General features: G+C 56.5%; 1 protein-coding gene across 2 annotated transcripts; it reads right to left on the bottom strand.

The window, feature by feature from the left end:
• Positions 1-13: 13 nt before the first annotated feature.
• Positions 14-7,713, bottom strand: FNDC5 (fibronectin type III domain containing 5). Of its 2 annotated transcripts, none has more exons than XM_059138123.1 (6): positions 7,588-7,713; positions 5,691-5,806; positions 4,989-5,154; positions 4,539-4,628; positions 2,414-2,547; positions 14-2,092 (listed from the first exon to the last, which is right to left on the bottom strand). In XM_059138123.1, the coding sequence occupies exons 1-6, from the start codon at positions 7,658-7,660 to the stop codon at positions 2,087-2,089; spliced, it is 585 nt and encodes a 194-aa protein (XP_058994106.1). In that variant the 5' UTR covers positions 7,661-7,713; the 3' UTR covers positions 14-2,086. The 2 variants fall into 2 exon arrangements, with proteins under 2 accessions (XP_058994106.1, XP_058994105.1); XM_059138122.1 differs by having other exon boundaries at positions 4,989-5,187; positions 7,588-7,709.
• Between the last annotated feature and the right edge of the window lie 10,610 nt (positions 7,714-18,323).

Here is an 18,323-nt window from a genome sequence, read left to right on the forward strand (position 1 = left end):
GAAGACAAGGATGTGCCTTTTCATTTGTCTTTTATTTTACATTTAAAAAGAGGTTATTGCTCTAACTGGATCAGAGGTAAGGACCTCTCCACTAAGGAGCCTTGGCCTTGCAGCCCCATTCAGCAGGGATGGAAGTCACAAGACAATGAGTGGAGCCTCATGCCCTTCCATGAGGAAGCCCTTAGTATTGCTGACATCTGCCTTTTATCCTGTCTCTCCTCCCTCCCTGTGCTGCCACGTCGGGGCCAAATAGAGTGGTGGCTGACCTAGCCGGGAGAGCTCTTGTAGACCGGAAGGAAGGGGCGGTCATTGGGTGATGGCTTTCAGCTCTCTGGCTGGGGGCCACCGCTCTTAACATTCAGTTCAACAGGTATTCCCTGAGCACCTACTGTGTGCCAGGCTTGTGCTAGGCGCAGTCCTCCCACACGCCTGTCCTTAGCCACCAACGGAAGACACAGAGGTCCAGCTCTTCCCATGCAGGCGTTCAGCAGCCATCACTTGTCAGTCCGAGGGAAGAGTCTGCCTTCCCTTATCAAGCACCATTTTGTTTTGTTTTGTTTTGTTTACCAGAAAGGGGCAGTGGAGAGAGAGACTGGACACCTCACACCACTCAGGCTCTAGGGAAGGACATGAGGACCCTGGGTAGCTTTCCCAGAACCCTGGATGAGATGGCAAGATACGGAGACCCCAGAGGCCAGGGCTGCTCTGATTTCCACGGTGATGGCTCAGGCCTGTCTTCCAGCACCTTCCACTCCAGAGCAGGTGACTCAGTAGCCCCCAGGATGTCCCACATGGACATACCTTTTCAGTTGCATAACCCAGCATTGTTCCAACTCCAAGAGACTCATCCTTAAGAAATGGGGCCAGTAACTGCTCCCAGGTCTCTTTCCCACTTCGTCTTAACAGTCGAATAAGGGCCAAAGAAGATCGAGGCTGCAGGCAATCAGCTTGGAGCATTCCTTTGCCCTCTGGAGTGAAGCCCTTCAGTCATGTTTTCCAAAAGAGACAAAATAGAACATCTCACACACTCGCCGAGTTGTGCATCGCACCACAAACAAGTCCGTGATGGCTGGATCCAGAAAAAGCTTGCTGGCAGCCATGACCCTGCCCCATGGCTTCTGCGATGGCTCTCGGTCTGAAAGACACAGCTGGAGTCAGTCTAGGTGCTTATCATCTCCCAGGAGCTTTGTGCATTTTCTTGAAGAGGAAGCCAGTCCAGGAGAGGCGAGGAGGCAGAAAGAAGGCTGTGTCTCATGCAGCTTTGCCTTTTCCAGAATGGGGCCAGGCCTTTTAGTTTTGTGGCTTGTTTATTTTTTGCAGAATTTGGGTTTGTAGTTCAGCCTCCTTCACCAAGACTAGTATGGGGAAGAGGGAGAACAGTGCAGCTAGCTGGGCCTCCCCCCACCGCAGTCCTCCCTGTCCCTGTGCCCATGGACCTGGAGACCAGCAGAGAAGAAAAATGAAATCCTTCTCCCTGCAGACAGGCAGTCATGCTTCAATGATGCTCACTGAGGGCTTGTTGGGAAACTGGGAGGAAAAAAATGAGAGAAGCAGCCAGGGCTAATCGAATAGACTTCTTGCAAAGTTGGAAGTAAGGGGAGGGAGGACACAAGAAGGAAGGGCTGCCACCTAAAAAGCCAGGCTTTCGTCCCACGTGGAAGGAAGGGAGTAGCCCTGTCTGCGTGTCTCGTCTCTCTGCCTTCTCAAACCCAGCCTTCGGCCTCACTCAGCGGCCAAGACTGGGTGCCGGGCCCTCGACCCCCCTGGCCCCCGGTTTCACCCCCAGCAGAGCCATCCCGCTGGCTGCTTCTCTCCCATCCTGTAGACCTGCCTCTGAGAGTGGCCTCGGCCCCTGACTGTCGACGTGCTTCTGGAGATGGGGGTTACTAAGAGGCTTCAGGAAAATGCGCCAGAAAGAAGCCAAGAGAGAGGACAGTAAGCCAGGGGGTGTGAGGAGACGGAAGGAGGAGGAAATGTGGAGAGGGCCAGATGTTTGTTTGTTGGCTAATCATCGTCAGAACCATGAGATCCTCCCACTTTTCTAGCGTTTCTTCCGAGCGGCTCAGAGCAAGCACTGACAAGGTTCTCATATCTGTTTTGCAGAAGAGGAAATGAAAGTGAGGCACCTGCTCAAGGTCACGCAACACGGCAGGGGCAGAAATGAGCCCAGAACCCCCTATTCATACTGTCCCACACCAACCAAGCATTCCACCCTCCCCACGCACTGCATTTTGTTAACCACCCTGGCCCCGGTACCCGGCAAAAGGAAAAGGTCCAAAATCCACGTGCAGTGTCCCTATGTCACAGCGGCAGTGGCCGAGCTCGGCTCTGCCCAGCCGCAGCCGCTCCTGGTGCTGAGCTGTCCCCTGCTGCAGCCCCAGGGCCGCCCACCCGGCCCAAGATCTGCCCTCACCTTGCTGCGGAGGAGACCTCCCCCTTGGTGCTCTGGTGTGCTGGTTTCTGACGCGCTCTTGGTTTTCTCCTTGTTGTTATTGGGTTCATTGTCCTTGATAATGTCATACTGGCGGCAGAAGAGGGCAATGACGCCTGGGGGATGATGGCAGGGTGGGGATGGGGGGACAGGGAGAGCAGTGAGAGGCCAGAGCTCGAATCCCGGCCACCTCCTTCATTCCTGCTGGCACCTTCTGAGCACCTGGTAGACACTGAGCTCCAGATGGCCTCTGTCCTGCACCGCTGCAACGGCCCGCCTCTGGCTCCTGTGTCTCCCTATTCCCCCAGCAGCCATCGCTTTCGCTGCTGCTGGGTTGAGCTTCCCACGACGCACATCTGATCCATCTTCCCCTTTCCTTCGCTACACCCCTGACAGCTCTCCGTTCCAGTTAGCGGAATAGACACAGTAACATCCGCTGAGCCCGGGCACGGTCACGGCTGATGCTGCCGAGCCCGAGGAGCGCCAGGAGGGCGCCTCTCGTTACCGTCACCGGGCTACCAGTGAGGACACCGATGCAGAGAGCCCAGGAACCTACTTGAAGTCCCACAGTGGGGGGGCCCGTATGTGCACTCCAGGGTCTGCGCTCTGCTAAATGCTCACGGTTAGCAAGCTACTAACATGGGAGCGTGATAGTTCTTGAAAGTCAAATGCGATGAAGGAAGCCAGCTCCAATGCCTCTAGGAGTCGTCTCCATTTTACCTCTGCTTTATGTATAGTGCTCTTTCCTGATCTACATGTTTTAGGTCCTGTCTTTTGACTTTTCCACCACGGTAGATACAGGCTAACATCTCCCCCAACTTCCTTTCCCGTCATCCTAACAGAAGCGTATCACAGTCTTGGGTTAGTCCACCATGTTTATATTGTTACGATTGTATTAATACTATGTATTTATAATGATATATAATGATATAGAATTATATATTTTATAATTCTATATCATTATATAATTATATATTTATAATGATATAAATGATAACGCACCACAAACCTCTTTTGTACAATCCTTTGGTTTTTTTACCTTTTTTCTTTTTCTACAGGTGCCTGTTTTTCAATGTGCCTACAGAACGTTTTTTCCAAATGCTTCTACAATACAGGCTGTCCTTCAACCGCCATGCTAAGACAGCTTTGGCATGGTGTTCAAGTCTCTCAAAATGGACTCCAGCCAACTTTAGAGACTCGCCATCCTTGACTGTCCCCTTTCTACTTTCTCTCCGTCCACAGCTCCGCTGAGTCAGACTGAACTGAATTTGTTTCTTATACACCGTGTCAATAGAAACCTGTTCCTTATTTTTGGCTGCCTGGTAAGCTCCTATTCATCCTTCAAAGCTCAATCCCCATTTTTCCTCCTTTCTGTGTTTTTCCTAATTTCTCCTGCTAGCCCTAGAATTAAATCCCTCTCCCCTGCGCACATAGGAGGCACTCATCACACTGAATTATAGTCAAGTAGGGACTTGGCTTCTCCCAGGCCCAGTTTCTGCAAGCCCCGGGCTTAGTCGTGACTAGTACTATTATCTGGAACGGAGTGGCCCTTCAGAAAATGCTGGTTGAGTTAAGAACTGAGATGAAATGTGTTCTTTATCCTCGGGTAGCTCACAGACAAGTGGCAAAAGGGAGAGACATGAGCCCATTGACCTCATCTAAGAGGAGCCACAGGGAGAGACAAGCAGTGCCACGCTCACGGATGGACTAGGGAGATCCTAAGGAGGCGGACTCAGGACCCGGCTAGGAGGAGTAGGTTATGAGGCTGTCCCAACCCTGAGCCCCTGGAGGCCCGACACCCCAGAAGGAGGCATGGCTGCCACAGCCATGGCCGGAAGGCAAAGGGGCTTCGGGTGTGTCCGCCCCAGGAGCCCGAACTACTCCCAAGGGAGGGAAGGGCAAATGCTCAAACAACCTGTCCTCCACGGCAGCTAGCTCTCAATCCGCTAAGCTTCTCCGGAGAGGTAAGCCAGCGAATGGGTCCCATCTGGTCCCCAGAGCAGGACTTCGAGACTTCCATCACATCTCAGCTGCCTCTGCTTCTGGGAGAGAAGGGGCCTGGCCTGGGACTTCTGTTCCGCAGAGGCCAGGGACGGGAGGCACTCACCAGCCCACATGAACAGGACCACGACGATGATGAGCACCTCGCCGGTCCGCAGCTGTTGGCTGCTCCCCATCTCCTTCATGGTCACCTCATCTGTGGGGAGAGAGAGACACTGGCCCGAGGCTCTTTTCGTCCCCAGCCCCTGTTCTAGGGCCGGGCCCAGGATCTTAAGCGCTTATCTCTATAGGTGCCTGGACACCTAACAAGAGATTCTAGTACATGCTGATGGCTACTTGCAGCGGCGGCAACAGGGCTTGACCCAAAGCTGGAAGCTGATACCCTCACGGTCGGACACTAGGGTGACCTCCTCTCTCTCAGGTACTGCTTTAGTAGGCACCAGGGGTCGGGGGTCCTGGGAGGTGGCGGAGGCTGCTGCTTTCCTCAAGACACCCACTGCTCTGCCCCTGACCACCCCTCACCCCAGCCAGCCCCCCCAGCAGGGCTGGGGCCTGCCTTTGTTCTTGGATGCCATCTTCTCTGCCTCGCGTGGGGTCTTGAAGAGCACGGGCTCGCTGGCCGGACTCTGGCCCTGAATGGAGATGGCCTGCACGTGCACAATGTACTCGGTGTCCTCCTCCAGGTCCCAGAGGGCGCATGAGCGGGTGGTGGTGTTCACTTCCTGAATGAAGCGTAGCATCCGCACGTCCTTCTTCTGCCAAGGCAAGTGCCAGGCCCGCTGTCGGTGGCGCCCGGCCACCAACCCCACTGGGCCCCCCCTCCTGGCGGTGCCCAGGGCTCAGCTGACTATGGAGCTAAAGCCTTCCGCACATGAGTTTCCTCACACCCCTCGTCTCTGCAGGCGGCTAGGATCACTGCTAGATCCGTTTGACAGAGAGGGAGACGGTGCGGGTGCAGAAAACTTAGAAAAGCTGCCTAAGGCCGTCTCTCCAGTGAGAACTTGCACTGGGTCCCACACTCAGGTCTGCGTGAGATCAAAACCGGACTTTCGGTGCCCAGTTTCCAGTCAAAGGCCCCAGAACCTGCCTCACCAATCCATTTCCCGCTGGGGTCCCCATTCCAAGCCACATGTGCAATTCTTCTGCCTGTCTTCTCTTGCTCCTTTATTTCTTTTTCCTTTCCATTTCTGCACACCCGCCTCCCCATCCCCTGCTACTGTCTGGATGTGTCCTTCCCTCCCAGTCCCTCAAGGGTTACCTGCTGAGAGATGGCAAATCCAATGACGACCTCATCCTCCAGGACGTCCCAGCTCACCACTGCAGAGTTGGCCTTGAGGTGCCTGACAGTGACATTCACGGGGGCCGAGGGGCTGTCTGGGGGTGGGAAGGCACCTGAGCCTGAGCACCTCCTCCTGGGAGGCCCAGGCCCATGGTCTCCTAAGTGGGGACCTGGGGAAGGCCACAGAGTGGCAGAGGTTGGCACACGAGCCTCAGTTCATTAGTGCCTGAACAGTGAGGCCCAAGAGGCCCCAGGCTCCTCGTATCCAGGGTGGGAGCCTCCACTGGTCTCACTGGCCCTATCAGGGGTCCAAGCGAATGGAAGGGTGGGAAGGGGTGGGACAGGCACAGAGCGGGGGGATGGTGGGGGCCAAGGTTGCAGGTGCTGAAAGTCAGCTTGATGAAAAGCAGTCAAAAGGACTCCCAGTCTAGTGCTCTTTATATAATACCACACTGTCAGGTGAGTGACCTTGAGGGAAGGAGAAAGACCCAGAGGTCAAGAAGAACCAGGCTAGGGGCGCCTGGGTGGCTCAGTGGGTTAAGCCGCTGCCTTCGGCTCAGGTCATGATCTCAGGGTCCTGGGATCGAGTCCCCTCTCTCTCTCTCTCTCTGCCTGCCTCTCCATCTACTTGTGATTTCTCTCTGTCAAATAAATAAATAAAATCTTTAAAAAAAAATTAAAAAAAAAAAAAAAAGAAGAAGAACCAGGCTAGGGTGAGCCCTGGGTTCAGAGTGAGGATCAAGAGAAGAATCCCTGGTATCCCAGTGAGGCAGACAGAATGCAGCCTGGGGAGGGGTCTATGCGAGCTGCATCTCCATACTCTGCCAGCCCCGAGAGGCAGGTGGGGAGGTGATAGGGGAAGATGGGGTCACTCAGAGCAGGTTCTCCCAGGGGAGAGGCAGGAGTCCGTAGGGTAGGCAGGGTCTTGACTTGGGAAGAGGATTGAAAGAGTCAGTCGAGAAAGGAGTAGAGGGAGGGTGACAGGGATGGTGGAGGTCAGGGCCGGAAGAACCTCTCTAGGAGAGGGGCCCTGGAGTCATACAGTGTGTATCTAAGTCTCCCAACAGGCGAGTGCGGTCAGGGGAAGACCTAGCTCTGAGCAGCACCCTTTGGCCCATACGAGAGTGGACCTGAGGCCCCAGGGGCTGGGCCTGGGGTGACAAAGCCATCTGTGGAGGCAGAGACAGAGGGACACAGACAGGTGGCGGCAGACACAGAACCAGAAAACAGACAAGTGGGCTATCAGAGACAGACATAGAGAGGAAGCCGAGAGAGAGAGACAGAAAGCACTGAGCCACAGAGAGATGGGTAGAGGGAGCCATGAGAGAGGCACCAGAAGCTAAAGGGACAGATACAGAGTGTCAGGAGAGGCTGGGCTGGGTGAGAATGAGGCCGGTTCTCGGGGCAGGCCTGACCCTGACTGCAGCAGGCTCAGGGGTCCACCCCACCCACCCCAGTCCTAGGATGCCTGTCCCCATCCCCCTCACACTTGCTCACGCAAACCAGGACCCCATCCTGCTCTGACCCGCAGAGTTCTCCTGCAGGGCTTTGAGGACAGGGAGGGAGGCCCAAGGTGGGGGGGGACTGGTGTCCTCAGCTGCTCCCCAGGCCAGAGAAGGGAGTTCAGCTCAGTCACCTGAGGCAAAGGCCTCCGGTCAGGGCCAGGGGATGACGGGACTAAGGGATCGCAAGACCCTAGACCCCAAGGCTGGGGTGGCCGGCCGGGGATCGGGAGCTGGAGGACAGGCCTGGGAGTCCAGAGGTGGGGGAGAGGCCGGGGCCAGGTTGGGGGGCGGGGAGCAGGAAGGGGGCCCGAGGACTCCCGCCCGCCCGCCCGCCTGCCCCGCGCCGAGCCCCCCAACCCGGGCCCCCTTACCCGCCTGCACCAGCGCGAGGCAGAAGCAGCCCAGCCACAGGCGGAGAGCGGCGCGGGGCGGCCCGGGGCGCATGGCGGCTCCTCTGGCCGGCCGGCCCGGGGCGGCGCAGGGGGACGCGGCTCCCGCGCCCGGCGGCCGCTGGCGCTGGCGCTCCCGCCCGCTGCCCGCCCGGCCCGGCCGCCCCGCGCCGCCCCGCGCCGCCTGCATGTCGGCTCCGCGGACAGCGACTCCCGCGCGGCGGCAGCGGCGGCGGCGGCGGCGGTGGCGGCGGCGGCCGCGTCCACGTCGGGCGCCCGGGGGGCGGGGCGCCCCCGCTGCGGGGAGAGGCGCGGGGCGGGGTGAGGGCGGAGGGCGCCCCCCACGCCCGCCCCCTCCCGGCCCGCCGGCCGCCCCAGTCCCCCGCCATCACCCGTCCACGACCCGGCCCCAGCCCTGCCCTTCCCCTGGGAGAGGGAGGACGCGCGCCCCCAGACACGTATCAGTGTCCCCCGTTCCCCACCGTCCTCCCTCGGCCTGGGGGTCCTCACCCCCTACCCACCCCACACCCGAGGCCTTTCCGGGCCCGGGACAGACGTGAGCAGAGGGGAGTGTCACAGCGGGGGATGGGAGCGAGACTGGAGTGCCGAGTAAGTGCAGGGGTGTATACAGTAAGTGCGGCCGGGAAGAGGGTGCTCAGACTCACTGGAAACCTAGCTCTGTGACCCCCGCCGGTCCTTCCCCTTCCTTGGGCCTCTACTTTTGTCTCCATGAGAATAACAACCCGCACCCACTAGGTGCCAAACGTTGTGCCAATAGCTTGACTTGCATCGTGCCGCTTCTCCCCGAACCGCTTAGGAGGTGCTTTGTGACCCCCCGTTTCACACAGGAGACTGCAGCTCGGAGAGGTCACTTGACTTGCCCAAGGACCCACAGCAGAGCCAGGATTTGAACACAGGCTGATCTGACTCCCACGCGTGTGCTTGACTCCATTGTCTCCCCACCCAGAGTGAACTCACCCACCCCACCATGCCTGAGATCCTAGAACTTGCCTGTGCCAGCTGCTCCCCAGCCAGAGAACAAGCTGGAACAATCTCTTCCCAAGAGGGGTGAGGGAAGAGTGGCTCGGGGACCCCCTCCCTCACCCTTCTGGCTGCCCTGAGTGCCACCAGCTGGGGAGGAGCTAACGATTCTAGGGGGCTTTGGAAACTGGGCAAGTCACCACAGCCAATAAAGGGCAGGGATGGTTCCTTCCTCACTACCTTGGGGCCACCATATGCCTACTGCTGTCCCTACCTCATCTCACACACTCTTCTGCTCCACCCACCCGTTTTCTGTTCTTGAAGAGGCACAGAGCTGCCCTTTCCCTGTACCTGCCACCCTCTCCCTAACGAGGGGACCTCCACAACAGCAGCGGCCAAAGGCAGCCCCCCACCTTGTGGCACTCTCCACCCTGAGTCCCAGTCAGAGAAACGAGGATGCCATGCCCAGGGAGGCACAGACCAGGGCCCCAGCCCCCCCCCCCCCCCCCCCCCCCCCCCCCCCCCGGCAAGGAGAGGCCCCCACATCTCCAAATAAGCCCCTCCCCCCAATCTGAAATTCCATCACTAGGGGACATTCCTTTGGGTCTTTAAGGGCCTTTTGGTCTTCCAGAAGCTCCTGGAAGGGCTAATCCTTTTTGAAAAGGGACAACTTTGCAAAGATATCCCACAGAATGTCCTCCAGATCTCGCTTGCACACATTTGAGATTGATAAACGGAGGTTCAGAGATGGAAAGAACTCCCCGAAATTCACACAGGGGTTCAGGAGCAGCCGTGGAGCCCTCCTCTCCCAATGCCCACTCCAGGACTCCCTGCATTGACCGCCCCCCTCCAAGTTTTATGGGTCACCTTGGAAAGGTTAGGATGGGAGGGGGCTTTGGAGTTCTTACTGAAAGCCCTTCCGTATGGCCAGGCCTGTTCTGCTCCGCGGGCTGAAACCCCCAGCCCCAACGGCTTCCCCAGCCACATACCTTGTGCTGGGGTGAGGCTCATTTGGGACCACCACCTCTTTGGGGCCGGAGCCAAGGAACCAAAGCACTTCTCTCTCCTGTCTCTCTCTTCACCCGGCAGCTGCCTTCAGCCCCACCCCGCCCGGCCCCGCCCCACCAGCTGCAGCTTGGCCCTTAGGGACCCCCCCCCCCCCAACCCCAGCAGGCAGGAAAAGACATCCCGGGGCCTGCAGGAGCAGCTGGAGCCTCCTCAGGCCTCATCGCAGGAGCCAGCAGGCAGGAGAGGGGTCAGTTAGAGGTCACAGAGTCTACTCCTGTCCCCGCCAGGGGACAAAAGAGAGAAGAGAGAGGGTCCTGGTGGGGTCTGGAGGCCAGTCTAGCGCGGGGGAAAGGGGGCGCCACCTGCTGGCCTCTCCGGGTATAATCCCGGGTAGATGTAGGGCACTGGGGGTGGGGTGATGGCAGCGTCTAAGGCTTTGAGAGGGAGGGGGATAGTGGTTGGAGGAGGGTAGTGAAAGACAAGGAGGATTCGAAGAGTCGTGCCTGTGGGGGTGCAACCTTCCCGGGCCCCAGGATGCACGGGGTGCTTGGGCATGACCACAATTCTGGGGAAAGCCTTTGATGCCTGGAGTCCTCCGGCAATCAGTGGAAGCTGGTTAGGAGGCCGTTAGAGTTGGGAGGATTTGGAGCCCCTGATGATCTCGGGAGGACTTCAGGACCCGTTGCTGTGTGGGCACCATTTGTACACCAGCTCTTAGCACAGGGCTACAAGCAGTAGGCACTCAATAAATGTGTGTTGAATATATGGGATAAATTTGCTCTTCCGACATATATCTATTGAGCACCTATTATGTACCCGGCTTCTTGCAACATTCTGGAAATACGGCGGCAGCGGGAGAATGAATAAATGCGTGAGTGAGGATCTAGGCAGGGATTGAGCGATGGACCTCTGTCGTCCCAGGCTGCACTGGTTTCTCTTTGGATGACTCCACAGACATCTCCTAGGGGGCCGGCTGGAGTGCCCAGACCTACCCAGAGTCCCAGTACCTCACTCAGGCTGCAGGTGCCCAGGCCAGACCCCAGGCAACCATTTAGAATGGGAAGGCTCCCCTTCATAGCCTAGATCCTCGTGGCCCTGTCTAAGGAATTCCCTAGATACACACACCCCCAGTCACAGGAAGAATGAGAAGGGCAGGAGAATGCTTTGGGTATATAAATAATCAAGCACCTACCAAGAACTTGACTTTTTATCCCTGTTATTCGGAGTCTTAGGCTGGCACGTGTTATTAGCTCCCATTCCAGATCAGGAAGCTGAGATTCAGAGAGATGTGAGAACTTGCCCTGGATCACACAGCTAGTGAACTACCACGTTTAACCCAGGCTGCCTGCCTACCTCCTCCCCTCACCTCTGGGGGGTTCCTTCGGGCGGGGATCCTGACCCAGGATTCACTAAAAAAATATGCATTTTCCTTTCCTGTAGGGCATGTGGGGGCTTGCGGTTTACAGAGGCAGAGACTAAGACCAGCCCAAGACTACACCACTACCCCTCATCAAATGTTCTCCATGTGCTGGCACATTACATACTTGAGAGAAGCGGCTGAGGAGTCAGGATTGTTATACCCATTTTATAGATGAGGAAACTGAGGCTCCAAGTGAGAAAGTGGCTTGCCCTGGGAGACACTGGTCTGACCTGTCCAATCCCCGAAGTCTCCATCATGGCACTGATGACACCAGCCCAGCTCAAGATTTCCTGAGTGCCTGGGTACTGAAGACATAGTGATGAACAAACTCAGTCCCAGCTCCTGAAGAGTTCCCATGGTAGAGAAGAGAGATATGTTTAAAACAGAGAGAAACGACCCTCTGGACCTGGAGGCACCAGGGATCCAAAGAGGTCAGAAGGGAGCATTAATTTAAAAGGAAAGCAGGGAGGCCTTCTGGGAGGAGGTGATGCCTGAGCTTAACTAGTACTGAGAGTCAGGTTGGAATTAGTCATAGGAGGGGAAAGGGGCAGAGGGAAAAAGGAATCTTTGGCAGGAGAGGGGCTAGGAAGGGGAGTCAGAGGAGGATGGCAGGGAGGGGTGGGAGGGGTTGCTGCAAGCTCTGGGCTGAGATGATGAGAGCAGGAAAAACAGCCGTGGATTTGAAAGGCTGTTCCAGACTGCAAGAGAAGTTGGACTACGGAGGGCTTTATTGATGCCACAAGTCCTGGGGACATAGCCCCAACCAAGCTGATGAAATTCCTGCCCTCCTGGATTTTACATTCCAGTGGGAGAGGCAGGTGATAAACAATGAGCTAATGACTAAGTAAAATCCCTTCCAGGACTCCCAGGGGCTATGAAAAAGCTGGAGTGCTGGGTCTGGAATGGCTGGGTGGGGTGATGTGAGCTGGTGTGCTGTCAGGGTCCAGTAGAGGCTTTCTGATTGGGCAGAAGAGACCTCCTTGCATCTCTTCAGTTTTTTTCAGAATCTACAAAGGAACCGACTTCCATTGGACAGCACCCAGAGAGGTTAAGAATCTTGCTCAACCTCACACAGTTGGTCAATGATAGATAGCTCCATGCCTCAAATTGCCTCAAACCCCGGGGCCCATCGTACTCTTGTAGACAGATTCTTAGCTACAAACTAGGGTTCCTCGAGATCCTTCAAGAGCAATGGAGCCAGAGGACCTGGTTATAAGCCCAGATGTGGAGAGGGCTGCAGCAGGAAGTGAAGGCAGCTGGAGTAAAACCTCCTTCCTACCAGGGAGGGGCGGAAGGACAAGAGCCTGGGAATCAGATGGCCCTAAGACTCCAACCTCAGCTCAACCTTGATCAGCTGGGTGACGTCAGGTACCACCATCTGAAGTCAGGGGCCAACTTTGCGCAGTGGCAGCATCGTAGCCAATAAAGTTTATCCGGGGCGCGATTGTTGCTAATTGAAGTCAGGGGCCAAGGCTGGATGGCCTGCCCACCTCTCACATCCCAGGTACTAGAGGGCCTCCCTTGACCTCAAAGGAACATGGTTCTGCAGAGCCAGGAATGGCCAGCAGAGGGCGCCTCCGTGGCCATAGTGAAGCCAAAGTTGCCCAGAATAGGAAAGGCTCCAGGAATGCCTGGCCTTGACTGGGCACAGGGGGTAGGGGGGTTGAGGGAGAGGGGGTGGTCGCTGGTCCAGGAGGCCAACTGCCAGATGGGCAGACCAGAGACTCAGCAGTCAGGCAGAACGTAGGTCTTGAAGTCCTTGCACCGTGCACGCGTCACTGACTTTTCTGAACCTCAGTTTCCTCATCTGTAAGTGGGCTTAACAATAGCACCCGCCTCTCAGGTCTCTGGGAGGAGACAGTGAAGAGCAACCACATAAGCGCTGAATATATAGCGGCTGCTATTTTTATTAGCAGTAGCGGTAGTCATACCTTAAAGTGCCTGACGCAAAAGGTACCCAATCAGGGGTGGCTATGACAAAGTCAATGATGTGATAATGATGCAAGACTCAGTCACTGTTTATTTTCAGTTTCCTAAGCAGGGAGCAGCAGCATCTACAGATCTGGGATGCCTGCAGTGATGGGGAGCTCACCATCTCCTTCAGCAGCCCATTTGGACTGTCAGAGTATCCTCTTGCTGAAATCTCCCTCCTGGACAATGACCCTCCCCCCCTTGCCCAACTCCTTGCTCAGGGTCATCTGGCTGGCCTGGCCTCTGAACTCCGGATTCCTCACTTCCTAGGGTGAAAGTTAGGGCCAGGACCTCAGCACCTGGATTCCTGCCTTTGCTGGAAGCTCGGGCAGCTTACAAGTGAACTCAGTGGGCTTCACCAGCAAGAGATTCCCGGTGGGTCTTGTTGCTGACTGGGAGATGTAGGCAGAAGGAAAGCCCCTGATGTCCCTTGGACCTTCCCTCACCACCTCCTCCACCCCTGGTCTCCAGAATGGCTGGGGCTGGAGAGGGAATCATATGTCCCAGAGCCACAAGTCCAAGAACCCTGGTCCCAGGCAGGCCCTCATGGGTCTGGCACCAACAGGTCTTGGGGGGAGGTAGGAGCCAGATAATCCTGGACTCAAACCCTGGCTTGGCACCCCCACCTCTGGGAGCCTGTTTCCTTACTGGGTGCCTATCTCAGAGTGGCATTGTGGGGAGTATAAATGTTATACAGGGGGAAAAGAAAATGCAGCCCCGGGCACATAGTATCTATAAATGTAGCGGTGGGTATTATCAAGTGGAAGTGCCTCATTTCCTCCCGCCCCACCTTATGCCTGAGGGAACCAGGGTGGCTCTGGGAGTGGGTGATGTCAGTTATGATCATGTCCAGATGTGTTTCTCGGTTAGCGGGCACCTTGTGAGTGCGCCTGCCTGGGACTCCATATGCAGAGGTGTGCGTGTGTGCTCTCAGTGGGCGTGGGTGTGCACACGTGTGCATTGGGTGTGCATGTACGTGCAAGCGTATGCATGAGTATGCGTGTGTCTGTGTGCTTGTAGCTAGGGCTGTCCATCCCAGGGATTCCCAGGGCACGTGTAGACTTGCTGGTCCCTGTGCAGCATCCCTGCACTGATTCTGGAGACCCTCTGGTCACCATTTCTATGGAAACCAAGAGGCAATCCCCAGCCTCAGGAGAGCCCAAGGTGCCAGAAAGGAGAACTGACCCAGTCTTCCCAGTAAGGGAGACAGATCGGGAGCACAAGGCTCCTGAGACATGGCAAAGTCAGCCTCTGGAGGTTGGGCTGTGGGACTCTGGGTCCCTTGGAACCCTCTGGGAAGCCCACACTTCTCCAAGGCATCCTGGCCCACTGGAAAGAGCTCCAGAAATAGAGCAGGGTCCTGTCTTGGATCTGGCTCTAATCCCATGCATAGGCTGAAGCAGGGAACTCCATCTCTGTGTCTCTGCTTCTTTGTCTATAAAATGGGGACAATAGGAAGTTCCAACAGAAGCCTTGAGCTAGGATATCCCCTTTCCTCTCCTCGGGAGCACCCGCCCTCCAGGCTGCATGACTGTGCACCCCTGTACCCTGCAGTGTCCTGGGGGGCCTCCTTCCCATGCACTACTCTCCGATGTCTTGTGGGCTCCTCACAGCAGCTCGAGGAAGGAGGCAGCTCCCAGGAGAATGGAAGCTCCAGGAGAACACAGCTGGCTGTGCTGGAATCAGGGCTGCCCCCACTCCTGGGGATCCCAGCCCTGCAGCACATAAGCAATCCCCTTGGGTCACGGAGGCTGAGATGACTGGGGATTCAATCCACTCTTCTGGTTTGGGAGGGGCAGGGGGTAGTCCTCAGGAGGCCATGGGCTCTGGGCAACCTCCCAGGCAGAAACAGATCCCAGTTTAGGAAGGACTTTTTAAAAAAATTGTTTTGGGGAATACCTGGCTGACTCAGTCAGAAGAGCTTGAGACTCTTGATCTTGGGGTCATGAGTTCGAGCCCCACATGGAGCGTAGAGATGACTGAAATAAAAAAACCTAAAATGTTTGACCCTTTAGATTTTGACCCAAGACTCAAATGAGGTTGAATTGAGTGCGCGCATGCGGGTTGTAGACATGGACACAGAATTGTGTATACAGTTACAAGTGAACACTCAACCTCCTGCCCTTTATCCTACTTCCAAGAGTGACCGTTCCATTTGCGGTAACCTCAGGAACCATTTTCAAACAGTCAGAGATACACCGGGAGGAGCTGTAGGAGCAGACAGAATGTGTAATGCAATGAAAATGTTAAAAAATATCCAAATGCTTATTTGCTAGAAAAAGTGGCACAGAAAGGGTCGCTTCGCATTTGAGGAGGGCGCAAAGGGGATGGGGGACCTAAGGCAAGTCATCGGGTCTGAGATCCTTCCAGCTAAGAGTTGCTTTCACCAGCAGAGGGAAGAGGGAAAGAGGAGGGGGTATGGGGGGAGGCTGGGATGTGACCCTAGCGGCCTGCATCACTTCACCTCACCCCCACCTATGTTAAAACCCACATGCATGGAGCTGGGGGTCAGGGAGCTCCGTTCCCCCCAGCTTGGCTCCAGATCCCTTCTTCAGTGTAGGGGAGATCCTGGCCATCTGTCAAGGAGGCGCTGGACCTCAGGGGGGGTCATCAGAGGAAGGTGGAGAGTAGGAGCTGAAGTGGAGGCAAGGGTTGTGCATGTCACAGAGCGTCTCCAATGCCCAGTTCCTCTGGTCGGCCGTGGGGAGCCATGGAAGTTTATTAAGCGGGGAGGAAGGGGATTAGGTGTGGAGAAACCAAAGGCTGGGGAGCTGGAAAAGGACCAGGTGACAATACAGGGCCACCAGAGGAGGGAGTGGGGCAGGGCAGGCCTGAGCCTTGGGTGGACCTCTGACTTGGGAAGGAAGGGGCTGTGGGATGAAGAGGAGGGAGGGGTTCCTGGACGGCACCCAGGCTCTGGCAGGCTGGGTGGAGGGCCATGAATTGGATGCTGGCTAACTTGAGTCTGAGGTACCTCTGGGCTTCTGACAGCAAGTCCGGGAAGCGGCTGGAAATACCGGCATTCCTGAGAAGAAGCCAGAGCGAGTGGGGTTGTTTTTGTCAACGTTCCCAAAGCTGGGAAAGAGCCCCATCAAGATCTGAACCCGGTCTGTTTCCCTCTGTAAGTTCACACCGAGGGACCAGCAAAGGGGGACCTCTGCGATCCTGAATTCTGAACTGGGCAGAGAGATCAGCGGCTTTTACCCAGGAGGGATCTGGTGTTTTCCTGGGGGCACCGCAGCGGAGAGGGCTGCCACAGAGCCCAGATGCCTCAGGGGCTCTGCAGGCAGGATCTTCAAGCCCAGACTTCTGCTCTGCGGAGGAGCCATTTCCAACCAGCGCCCACCTTCCTGATTCCCCAACACCAGTCTGCCACTTGGAGCAGACATTAAGTATGTGCAGCCCAGTGTCCTAGCCCCTATAGGCTTCCTGTCACTTAATCCTCACAAAGCCCTTTCAGGGGGCCATTAATAATATTGTTTCTACTGTAGAGATGAAGGAACCAACCGAACCTTCCAGAGGTGAAGGGCCTTGCCCCCCTCCACTGTGGGGGTTGGGAGGTGGGTCAGCATGGCCCAGTGGCTCTCTGAGTTCTATCTGTCTAGGGAGGCCTGCTAGAGGGGCCCCACCCCACCCTGATTTCAAGTCTGCAGTCCCAGCTCGCAGGACTTTCCCAACACCCCCTCCGCCCCCATTCTGTTCTTCATGGCCCAGCTCCCTTGGGAACAGCGAGACCCGCCCCCTCCCCCTCCCGGGCTGTGCTCTTGGCAGCTCTGCCGCCCTGGGCTCTGGTCCGGGGGTGGTCCCCGGCGGCGGTGAGAAGGGCGGGGTGGGCAGAAGCTGGGATCCGCTGGGCTGAGACTGGGGCATCCGGAGAGCCCGAGGGCCCCACCTCTGGGTCCTTGGTGCTCCAGTCTGGGGTGGGCAGGGCCCTTTGGAAAGGGGTGGCTTGAGGTTTAATCACTTTATCAATGTTTGTTTGTGTAATTCAGCCCTGAGATGCTTTTCCTTCCATCTGTCCCCACCATCTGCTCCCATCAGGATTTTCCAAACCGTTTGGGACCTAAGGGGGGGTGGTGGGGGCTGTGCCTCTGAGGGATTGGGGAGGGGCTGCCTTGATCTACCTCCCAGAGAGGCTTCTAGAGGAGAGCCCAGGCTCCGGAGTCACATGCAACTAGGTTCAAGTTCTGGCATCGTTACTTTCTTGTTGTCTGACCTCCAGCAGGTGACCTGAGGCCTCTGAGCCCTGAGGATTAGTTCAGATCAAAGGAGATGATACTTGAAAAGTACCCTGCATACAGTAGGTGCTCAAGAGATAGGCAGTCCCCTCTCCATTCACCCCCCACTTGCCTCATTCTGGCATCCTTCTTTAGTGCTAGAGGAGGGTAGCCAGCTCTGGTTTCTCAACTGTAGCCCCATTCCTCTGGCCCTGGGGACATCCCTCCCCTGGGACTTGCACTTTCTTCCAGCCCCCATGGGTCCTGCCCATTGCTCAGTCCTCTCAATGACCCCACTCAACACCTACCTGAAGGTGTGCCTCTCCCTCCCTCCTAGATGCCTCAGTTTGGAGTGGGAGGGAGGTGAGCATCGTTGGCAAGGACACCTCCAGCCTGACCCCCAGAACAGACCTTCATAAAGCTTTTCAAACCTACAGAGTTCCAGAGCCACTAGGGCCTCCTCTCTGCTCATGCCCAGAATTTCAGGCCTGTGAGGGGTCTGTAAGGCAGTAAGGGAGCCCTGTCTTGTTAGTACTGCGGTCAGGAGTTTCAACCGGGGATATCAAGACACGTAGGTCATTTGTCTAATATTCCTGCTCCAAAACAGAAGAGACTTGTTCCAGGGCATCCAGGAGTGAAGGGCCCAGGCAGACCTCCTGACAGCTGCCCCTCTGGCCCCCTTTCTGAACTACATCCCAGGGCACTAGGTCTTGGGGGTCAAGGGCCTTTGGTGTACAGTGTGGGGAAGCCCTAAGCCTTCCGCTTTGGCTCAGGGGACCTCCCAGTGCTTTCTAGGCCCCCAAGAAGGGAAAGGTGGCTGATGAGAAGTAATGCAGAGACTACCCGAATCCAGCTCTGCCCCCAGATCTACCCTACTCATTCCAGGTTCAGGGAAAGTCATGGGAGGTGAGGCCTCCAGGGAGAGAAGTCATGGTCCTGCCTTTAGGAGACAGAATTCAGAAGGCAGGTCCTGAGGGCAGGGCATCAAAGTTGCCCTCACAGGGAAGAAAAACAGTGGGGATGGAAGGCCTCTGAGGGGCTAAGCCAAGAAGTCAGCCTGGACGTGGAGCTGGGGTGGGGAAGTGGGAGAAAGCAGAGACAGTGGCTGAGCAGCTCCTTGT

The sequence above is a fragment of the Mustela lutreola genome, chromosome 10, assembly GCF_030435805.1.
Source record: "Mustela lutreola isolate mMusLut2 chromosome 10, mMusLut2.pri, whole genome shotgun sequence".
Lineage (NCBI taxonomy): Eukaryota > Metazoa > Chordata > Mammalia > Carnivora > Mustelidae > Mustela > Mustela lutreola.